General features: G+C 48.7%; 1 protein-coding gene across 1 annotated transcript; it reads right to left on the reverse strand.

Annotated features, from left to right (window-relative positions):
* Positions 1 to 584: 584 nt before the first annotated feature.
* On the reverse strand, positions 585 to 9,480 carry TIMM10 (translocase of inner mitochondrial membrane 10). The gene is made up of 2 exons (XM_085880187.1): positions 9,324 to 9,480; positions 585 to 1,047 (listed from the first exon to the last, which is right to left on the reverse strand). The coding sequence occupies exons 1-2, from the start codon at positions 9,392 to 9,394 to the stop codon at positions 852 to 854; spliced, it is 267 nt and encodes an 88-aa protein (XP_085736313.1). The 5' UTR covers positions 9,395 to 9,480; the 3' UTR covers positions 585 to 851.
* Positions 9,481 to 12,409: the final 2,929 nt, after the last annotated feature.

The following is a 12,409-nucleotide window of genomic DNA, read 5'->3' on the forward strand; positions in this document are numbered from 1 at the left end:
TTTTTTGACAATATGGCTGAATGTACTGCCCACAGTCGCTCGTGGCCCGATTTTTGATTTTCGAAAAAATTAATTTTTGAGATTTTTTTTGAACATTTCAAAGGTCCGTTGCTTGGCAACAGATGGGTCCATAGCAACGGTTCTCATTTGCACACAACTAGGTCATGGTGTGAACCTCCCAACCAGGTTTCATCGAAATCGCCATTGTATTAACAGAGCACTGGACCGAACAGACATGCATGCATACAGACAGACAAACATATCGACGGAAATACTGATGAGGGTAGACTAGATTGACTACCCAACAGACACACCAATAACGAATATAGTGGTAACTTACTGACTCGTGAACCAAAAAACAAACATACACAAACTGACACACGCAGACACATGAAAATATTTATAAGATTATGTAGTACCATTTTTGTTCCTTCCCTCCTTGTGTATGTCCATCTGCCCCCCCACCCCCATACCCTCTGGTAGTTTGTAAACATTCTTCCTTCCCTTCATCCTTTCATCCTCTCCTCTGCACACAGAATGAAAAAAAAATGTCCATTTTTAACCATAAAAAATACATTCACTCATCTGCTCGAGGTGTTTATTACAACAATAGCCCAGCTCGACATGAAGGTCAATTTACAGGTCTTGTCCCACAGCAGGTTCCATTTTACACCCCATTACCTCCACCAGCCAGGCCTCAAACGTCAAACCCAATGTTCAATTCAAACCGAAACACGTGATTCACAACACGAGGACAGCCAATCTCTGAGAGGATAGATCCTCACGGCCCCAAGGGTCACGAGACCGAGGAACGTGACGTATCAGAATTAAGGGGTCCCATTCTGGAAGTCTTAGAATTGTGATGACCCAGCAGATGTCATCAATTCCTCGTCTCGCTGGGACAACGTGGCGAGGCGGCGTCCGAGAGCTTCATGGACGGAAAGATACTTGGCCACACAACGGTCCAGACAGACACTCTCTGCCTTCCCAAGCTCAGCCTCCCTGGGACTCGGAGGAATGCATTTCCTTCGGCAACTGGACGTCAACCTGGGGAAAGTGAAAGCAGAGCGGATAGAAAGGCAGCAAATGAGAAACCGAGCTGTCATTTCAAGGTTTTCATTGAAAATCCAATACTTGACAACATCAACGGCAAGTCAAGGACTTGTGTAAAAACTTGGACTCAAGGTCGACGTGCACACCAACATGATCACGAGACGACCGGCTACTACTTCACCGTACCCCACACACACCAACTTGATCACGAGACTACCGACTACTACTTCACCGTACCCCACACACACACCAACATGATCACAGGACTACCGACTACTTCACGGTACCCCACACACACACACACTAACAGGATCACGAGACTACAGACTACTACTTCACCGTACCCCACACACACCAACTTGATCACGAGACTACCGACTACTACTTCACCGTACCCCACACACACACCAACAGGATCACGAGACTACAGACTACTACTTCACCGTACCCCACACACACCAACTTGATCACGAGACTACCGGCTACTACTTCACCGTACCCCACACACACCAACATGATCACGGGACTACCGACTACTACTTCACCGTACCCCACACACACCAACAGGATCACGGGACTACCGACTACTACTTCACCGTACCCCACACACACACCAACATGATCACGAGACTCCCGACGACTACTTCACCATACCCCACACACACCAACATGATCACGGGACTACCGACTACTACTTCACCCTACCCCACACACACCAACATGATCACGGGACTACCGACTACTACTTCACCGTACCCCACACACACACCAACAGGATCACGGGACTACCGACTACTACTTCACCGTACCCCACACACACCAACAGGATCACGGAACTACCGACTACTACTTCACCGTACCCCACACACACCAACAGGATCACGGGACTACCGACTACTACTTCACCGGACCTCACACACACACCAACAGGATCACGAGACTACAGACTACTACTTGATCGTACCCCACACACACCAACTTGATCACGAGACTACCGACTACTACTTCACCGTACCCCACACACACCAACATGATCACGGGACGACCAACTACTACTTCACCGTACCCCACACACACACCAACAGGATCACGAGACTACAGACTACTACTTCCCCGTACCCCACACACACACCAAAAGGATCACTAGACTACCGACTACGACTTCACCGTACCCCACACACACACCAACAGGATCACGGGACTACCGACTACTACTTCACCGTACCCCACACACACACACCAACTTGATCACGAGACTACCGACGACAACTTCACCGTACACCACACACACACCAACATGATCACGAGACTTCAGACTACCACTTCACTGTACCCCACACACACACCAACTTGATCACGAGACTACAGACTACTACTTCACCGTACCCACACACACCAACATGATCACGGGACTACCGACTACTACTTCACTGTACCCCACACACACACCAACAGGATCACGAGACTACAGACTACTACTTCAATGTACCCCACACACACCAACATGATCACGAGACTACTACTTCACCATACCCCACACACACACACACCAACATGATCACGGGACTACCGACTACGACTTCACCGTACCCCACACACAAACATGATCACGAGACTACAGACTACTACTTCACCGTACCCCACACACACCAACATGATCACGAGACTACCGACTACTACTTCACCATACCCCACACACACACCAACATGATCACGGGACTACAGACTACTACTTCACCGTACCCCACACACACCAACATGATCACGGGACTACCGACTACTACTTCCCCGTACCCCACACACACACCAAAAGGATCACTAGACTATAGACTACTACTTCACCGTACCCCACACACACCAACAGGATCACGAGACTACAGACTACTACTTCCCCGTACCCCACACACACACCAAAAGGATCACTAGACTATAGACTACTACTTCACCGTACCCCACACACACACCAACATGATCACAGGACTACCGACTACTACTTCCCCGTACCCCACACACACACCAACAGGATCACGAGACTACAGACTACTACTTCCCCGTACCCCACACACACCAACATGATCACAGGACTACCGACTACTACTTCACCGTACCCCACACACACCAAAAGGATCACGAGACTATAGACTACTACTTCCCCGTACCCCACACACACACCAAAAGGATCACTAGACTACCGACTACGACTTCCCCGTACCCCACACACACACACACCAAAAGGATCACAAGACTATAGACCACTACTTCAGCGTACCCCACACACACACCATGATCACGGGACTACCGACTACTACTTCACCGTACCCCACACACACACACCAAAAGGATCACGAGACTATAGACTACTACTTCCCCGTACCCCACACACACACCATGATCACGGGACTACCGACTACTACTTCACCGTACCCCACACACACACACCAAAAGGATCACGAGACTATAGACTACTACTTCACCGTACCCCACACACACCAACATGATCACAGGACTACCGACTACTACTTCCCGTACCCCACACACACCAAAAGGATCATGAGACTATAGACTACTACTTCACCGTACCCCACACACACCAACATGATCACAGGACTACCGACTACTACTTCCCCGTACCCCACACACACACCAACATGATCACAGGACTACCGACTACTACTTCCCCGTACCCCACACACACACCAACAGGATCACGAGACTACAGACTACTACGTCCCGGTACCCCACACACACCAACATGATCACAGGACTACCGACTACTACTTCACCGTACCCCACACACACCAAAAGGATCACGAGACTATAGACTACTACTTCCCCGTACCCCACACACACACCAAAAGGATCACTAGACTACCGACTACGACTTCACCGTACCCCACACACACACCAACAGGATCACGGGACTACCGACTACTACTTCACCGTACCCCACACACACACCAACTTGATCACGAGACTACCGACGACAACTTCACCGTACACCACACACACACACCAACATGATCACGAGACTTCAGACTACCACTTCACTGTACCCCACACACACACCAACTTGATCACGAGACTACAGACTACTACTTCACCGTACCCACACACACCAACATGATCACGGGACTACCGACTACTACTTCACTGTACCCCACACACACACCAACAGGATCACGAGACTACAGACTACTACTTCAATGTACCCCACACACACCAACATGATCACGAGACTACTACTTCACCGTACCCCACACACACACACACCAACATGATCACGGGACTACCGACTACGACTTCACCGTACCCCACACACAAACATGATCACGAGACTACAGACTACTACTTCACCGTACCCCACACACACCAACATGATCACGAGACTACCGACTACTACTTCACCATACCCCACACACACACCAACATGATCACGGGACTACAGACTACTACTTCACCGTACCCCACACACACCAACATGATCACGGGACTACCGACTACTACTTCCCCGTACCCCACACACACACCAACAGGATCACGAGACGACAGACTACTACTTCCCCGTACCCCACACACACACCAAAAGGATCACTAGACTATAGACTACTACTTCACCGTACCCCACACACACCAACAGGATCACGAGACTACAGACTACTACTTCCCCGTACCCCACACACACACCAAAAGGATCACTAGACTATAGACTACTACTTCACCGTACCCCACACACACACCAACATGATCACAGGACTACCGACTACTTCACGGTACCCCACACACACACACACTAACAGGATCACGAGACTACAGACTACTACTTCACCGTACCCCACACACACCAACTTGATCACGAGACTACCGACTACTACTTCACCGTACCCCACACACACACCAACAGGATCACGAGACTACAGACTACTACTTCACCGTACCCCACACACACCAACTTGATCACGAGACTACCGGCTACTACTTCACCGTACCCCACACACACCAACATGATCACGGGACTACCGACTACTACTTCACCGTACCCCACACACACCAACAGGATCACGGGACTACCGACTACTACTTCACCGTACCCCACACACACACCAACATGATCACGAGACTCCCGACGACTACTTCACCATACCCCACACACACCAACATGATCACGGGACTACCGACTACTACTTCACCGTACCCCACACACACCAACATGATCACGGGACTACCGACTACTACTTCACCGTACCCCACACACACACCAACAGGATCACGGGACTACCGACTACTACTTCACCGTACCCCACACACACCAACAGGATCACGGAACTACTGACTACTACTTCACCGTACCCCACACACACCAACAGGATCACGGGACTACCGACTACTACTTCACCGGACCTCACACACACACCAACAGGATCACGAGTCTACAGACTACTACTTGATCGTACCCCACACACACCAACTTGATCACGAGACTACCGACTACTACTTCACCGTACCCCACACACACCAACATGATCACGGGACGACCAACTACTACTTCACCGTACCCCACACACACACCAACACGATCACCAAACTACAGACTTCTACTACCCACTACCCCACAAACACACCAAAAGGATCACTAGACTACCGACTACGACTTCACCGTACCCCACACACACACCAACAGGATCACGGGACTACCGACTACTACTTCACCGTACACCACACACACACACCAACATGATCACGAGACTTCAGACTACCACTTCACTGTACCCCACACACACACCAACTTGATCACGAGACTACAGACTACTACTTCACCGTACCCACACACACCAACATGATCACGGGACTACCGACTACTACTTCACTGTACCCCACACACACACCAACAGGATCACGAGACTACAGACTACTACTTCAATGTACCCCACACACACCAACATGATCACGAGACTACTACTTCACCATACCCCACACACACACACACCAACATGATCACGGGACTACCGACTACGACTTCACCGTACCCCACACACAAACATGATCACGAGACTACAGACTACTACTTCACCGTACCCCACACACACCAACATGATCACGAGACTACCGACTACTACTTCACCATACCCCACACACACACCAACATGATCACGGGACTACAGACTACTACTTCACCGTACCCCACACACACCAACATGATCACGGGACTACCGACTACTTCTTCCCCGTACCCCACACACACACCAACAGGATCACGAGACGACAGACTACTACTTCCCCGTACCCCACACACACACCAAAAGGATCACTAGACTATAGACTACTACTTCACCGTACCCCACACACACACCAACATGATCACAGGACTACCGACTACTACTTCCCCGTACCCCACACACACACACCAAAAGGATCACTAGACTATAGACTACTACTTCACCGTACCCCACACACACCAACAGGATCACGAGACTACAGACTACTACTTCTCCGTACCCCAGACACACACCAAAAGGATCACTAGACTATAGACTACTACTTCACCGTACCCCACACACACACCAACATGATCACAGGACTACCGACTACTACTTCCCCGTACCCCACACACACACACACTAAAAGGATCACAAGACTATAGACTACTACTTCACCGTACCCCACACACACACCAACATGATCACAGGACTACCGACTACTACTTCCCCGTACCCCACACACACACACACCAAAAGGATCACAAGACTATAGACTACTACTTCACCGTACCCCACACACACACCATGATCACGGGACTACCGACTACTACTTCACCGTACCCCACACACACACACCAAAAGGATCACGAGACTATAGACTACTACTTCACCGTACCCCACACACACCAACATGATCACAGGACTACCGACTACTACTTCCCCGTACCCCACACACACCAAAAGGATCACGAGACTATAGACTACTACTTCACCGTACCCCACACACACCAACATGATCACAGGACTACCGACTACTACTTCCCCGTACCCCACACACACACCAACATGATCACAGGACTACCGACTACTACTTCCCCGTACCCCACACACACACCAACAGGATCACGAGACTACAGACTACTACTTCCCCGTACCCCACACACACCAACATGATCACAGGACTACCGACTACTACTTCACCGTACCCCACACACACCAAAAGGATCACGAGACTATAGACTACTACTTCCCCGTACCCCACACACACACCAAAAGGATCACTAGACTGCCGACTACGACTTCACCGTACCCCACACACACACCAACAGGATCACGGGACTACCGACTACTACTTCACCGTACCCCACACACACACCAACTTGATCACGAGACTACCGACGACAACTTCACCGTACACCACACACACACACCAACATGATCACGAGACTTCAGACTACCACTTCACTGTACCCCACACACACACCAACTTGATCACGAGACTACAGACTACTACTTCACCGTACCCACACACACCAACATGATCACGGGACTACCGACTACTACTTCACTGTACCCCACACACACGCCAACAGGATCACGAGACTACAGACTACTACTTCAATGTACCCCACACACACCAACATGATCACGAGACTACTACTTCACCGTACCCCACACACACACACACCAACATGATCACGGGACTACCGACTACGACTTCACCGTACCCCACACACAAACATGATCACGAGACTACAGACTACTACTTCACCGTACCCCACACACACCAACATGATCACGAGACTACCGACTACTACTTCACCATACCCCACACACACAACAACATGATCACGGGACTACAGACTACTACTTCACCGTACCCCACACACACCAACATGATCACGGGACTACCGACTACTACTTCCCCGTACCCCACACACACACCAACAGGATCACGAGACGACAGACTACTACTTCCCCGTACCCCACACACACACCAAAAGGATCACTAGACTATAGACTACTACTTCACCGTACCCCACACACACCAACAGGATCACGAGACTACAGACTACTACTTCCCCGTACCCCACACACACACCAAAAGGATCACTAGACTATAGACTACTACTTCACCGTACCCCACACACACACCAACATGATCACAGGACTACCGACTACTACTTCCCCGTACCCCACACACACACACACCAAAAGGATCACAAGACTATAGACTACTACTTCACCGTACCCCACACACACCAACAGGATCACGAGACTACAGACTACTACTTCCCCGTACCCCACACACACACCAAAAGGATCACTAGACTATAGACTACTACTTCACCGTACCCCACACACACACCAACATGATCACAGGACTACCGACTACTACTTCCCCGTACCCCACACACACACACACACCAAAAGGATCACAAGACTATAGACTACTACTTCACCGTACCCCACACACACACCATGATCACGGGACTACCGACTACTACTTCACCGTACCCCACACACACACACCAAAAGGATCACGAGACTATAGACTACTACTTCCCCGTACCCCACACACACACCATGATCACGGGACTACCGACTACTACTTCACCGTACCCCACACACACACACCAAAAGGATCACGAGACTATAGACTACTACTTCACCGTACCCCACACACACCAACATGATCACAGGACTACCGACTACTACTTCCCCGTACCCCACACACACCAAAAGGATCACGAGACTATAGACTACTACTTCACCGTACCCCACACACACCAACATGATCACAGAACTACCGACTACTACTTCCCCGTACCCCACACACACACCAACATGATCACAGGACTACCGACTACTACTTCCCCGTACCCCACACACACACCAACAGGATCACGAGACTACAGACTACTACTTCCCCGTACCCCACACACACCAACATGATCACAGGACTACCGACTACTACTTCACCGTACCCCACACACACCAAAAGGATCACGAGACTATAGACTACTACTTCCCCGTACCCCACACACACCAACATGATCACGGGACTACTGACTGCTACTTCACCGTACCCCACACACACCAAAAGGATCACGAGACTATAGACTACTACTTCACCGTACCCCACACACACCAACATGATCACAGGACTACCGACTACTACTTCCCCGTACCCCACACACACCAAAAGGATCACGAGACTATAGACTACTACTTCCCCGTACCCCACACACACACACCAACATGGTGGTGTGCCCGAGAATCATGGACTATTACCGATTGTACATATCCGCCATCATCTCCACCTCCAGCTCCGCCGCGAGATTCTGCATTTTACCGGAATCCATGCTCACCACACCACGTGAACCACACCACGTGAACCACACCACGTTCGTCTCGTATTCTCCAAATCCAATTTTTGAAACATCCAAGACCTCCATGAGATATTTTCGTTCTGATGTCAACAGAACAAACAAAATGTAAAACACACTCATCGTGTTCGTGTGAATGTCAACACAATTAACCAACCAGCCGTGCTTGGAACCATTACAAATACACCGCTCAGTCCACTGTCAATCAATGAACGTTTGCACATTCATCGTATCCAATAACACTTGATCGTCACAAGAAATGAAATGTAACCCGAGCAGAAGACCCAGAAAGTGAAAGGTTTTAAAAAAAAAAAAAAAACGAGGAGGAACAAGGGACATCTCCCTCCCTCGAGTGCCCACGTGACCACGTGTGACAAAATTATTCAAACACCATCAACACAACAATGTGCCCTGTTGAAAGAGGATGGTGGAGAAGAAAGTGGACTTGTGGATCATTAAAACAACTAAATATGTCGATTTGAATGACGTGGACACAGGTCTCGGTGCACAAAGTCGGAGCAACAAAACAGGAGAGGGAACTCATCATCAAGATTGGTTTTGCTTTCAAACAGCAGATCAGAAGTTAATTTGTCAAAGTTCGAGTTCAACGTCGTTCCACCGTCAAACATCAACCCAGGTGTCTCCATGATCATGGTCTCTTCAAACCATCACCTTCCCTGATCATGGTCTTTTCAAAACATCACCTTCCCTGATCATGGTCTCTTCAAACCATCACCTTCCCTCATCCTGGTCTCTTCAAACCATCACCTTCCATGATCATGGTCTCTTAAAACCATCACCTTCCCTGATCATGGTCTCTTAAAACCATCACCTTCCCTGATCATGGTCTCTTAAAACCATCACCTTCCATGATTATGGTCTCTTCAAACCATCACCTTCCCTGATCATGGTCTTTTCAAAACATCACCTTCCCTGATCATGGTCTCTTCAAACCATCACCTTCCCTGATCATGGTCTCTTCAAACCATCACCTTCCATGATCATGGTCTCTTAAAACCATCACCTTCCATGATTATGGTCTCTTCAAACCATCACCTTCCCTCATCATGGTCTCTTCAAACCATCACCTTCCATGATCATGGTCTCTTTAAACCATCACCTTCCCTCATCATGGTCTCTTCAAAACATCACCTTCCCTCATCATGGTCTCTTCAAACCATCACCTTCCCTCATCATGGTCTCTTCAAACCATCACCTTCCCTCATCATGGTCTCTTCAAACCATCACCTTCCCTCATCATGGTCTCTTCAAACCATCACCTTCCATGATCATCGTCTCTTCAAACCATCACCTTCCCTGATCATGGTCTCTTCAAACCATCACCTTCCCTGATCATGGTCTCTTCAAACCATCACCTTCCCTGATCATGGTCTTTTCAAACCATCACCTTCCCTGATCATGGTCTTTTCAAACCATCACCTTCCCTGATCATGGTCTCTTCAAACCATCACCTTCCATGATCATGGTCTCTTTAAACCATCACCTTCCCTCATCATGGTCTCTTCAAAACATCACCTTCCCTCATCATGGTCTCTTCAAACCATCACCTTCCCTCATCATGGTCTCTTCAAACCATCACCTTCCATGATCATCGTCTCTTCAAACCATCACCTTCCCTGATCATGGTCTCTTCAAACCATCACCTTCCCTGATCATGGTCTCTTCAAACCATCACCTTCCCTGATCATGGTCTTTTCAAACCATCACCTTCCCTGATCATGGTCTTTTCAAACCATCACCTTCCCTGATCCTGGTCTCTTCAAACCATCACCTTCCCTGATCATGGTCTCTTCAAACCATCACCTTCCCTGATCATGGTCTCTTATAACCATCACCTTCCCTGATCATGGTCTCTTAAAACAATCACCTTCCATGATCATGGTCTCTTCAAACCATCACCTTCCCTGATCATGGTCTCTTCAAACCATCACCTTCCATGATCATGGTCACTTCAAACCATCACCTTCCCTGATCATGGTCTCTTAAAACCATCACCTTCCATGATCATGGTCTCTTCAAACCATCACCTTCCCTGATCATGGTCTCTTCAAACCATCACCTCCCATGATCATGGTCACTTCAAACCATCACCATCCCTGATCATGGTCTCTTCAAACCATCACCTTCCCTGATCATGGTCTCTTCAAACTATCACCTTCCCTGATCATGGTCTCTTCAAACCATCACCTTCCCTGATCATAGTCTCTTCAAACCTTCACCTTCCCTGATCATGGTCTCTTCAAACCATCACCTTCCCTGATCATGGTCTCTTCAAACCATCACCTTCCATGATCATGGTCTCTTCAAACCATCACCTTCCCTGATCATGGTCTCTTCAAACCATCACCTTCCATGATCATGGTCACTTCAAACCATCACCTTCCCTGATCATGGTCTCTTAAAACCATCACCTTCCCTGATCATGGTCTCTTAAAACCATCACCTTCCATGATCATGGTCTCTTCAAACCATCACCTTCCCTGATCATGGTCTCTTCAAACCATCACCTCCCATGATCATGGTCACTTCAAACCATCACCTTCTCTGATCATGGTCTCTTCAAACCATCACCTTCCCTGATCATGGTCTCTTCAAACCATCACCTTCCATGATCATGGTCACTTCAAACCATCACCTTCCCTGATCATGGTCTCTTAAAACCATCACCTTCCCTGATCATGGTCTCTTAAAACCATCACCTTCCATGATCATGGTCTCTTCAAACCATCACCTTCCCTGATCATGGTCTCTTCAAACCATCACCTCCCATGATCATGGTCACTTCAAACCATCACCTTCCCTGATCATGGTCTCTTCAAACCATCACCTTCCCTGATCATGGTCTCTTCAAACCATCACCTTCCCTGATCATGGTCTCTTCAAACCATCACCTTCCATGATCATGGTCTCTTCAAACCATCACCTTCCCTGATCATGGTCTCTTCAAACCATCACCTTCCATGATCATGG

Source organism: Eptatretus burgeri, chromosome 4 (genome assembly GCF_056783735.1).
Source record: "Eptatretus burgeri isolate ZD-2024b chromosome 4, Ebu_testis_v1, whole genome shotgun sequence".
Classification (NCBI taxonomy): domain Eukaryota; kingdom Metazoa; phylum Chordata; class Myxini; order Myxiniformes; family Myxinidae; genus Eptatretus; species Eptatretus burgeri.

Excerpts from the sequence above, each read along its gene's own strand:
- TIMM10 (XM_085880187.1), bottom strand. The coding sequence starts at position 9,394 with ATGGATTCCGGTAAAATGCAGAATCTCGCGGCGGAGCTGGAGGTGGAG. Across the intron at positions 1,048-9,323 it reads ATGGCGGATATGTACAATCG|GTTGACGTCCAGTTGCCGAA; the intron begins GTAATAGTCCAT and ends CACTTTCCCCAG.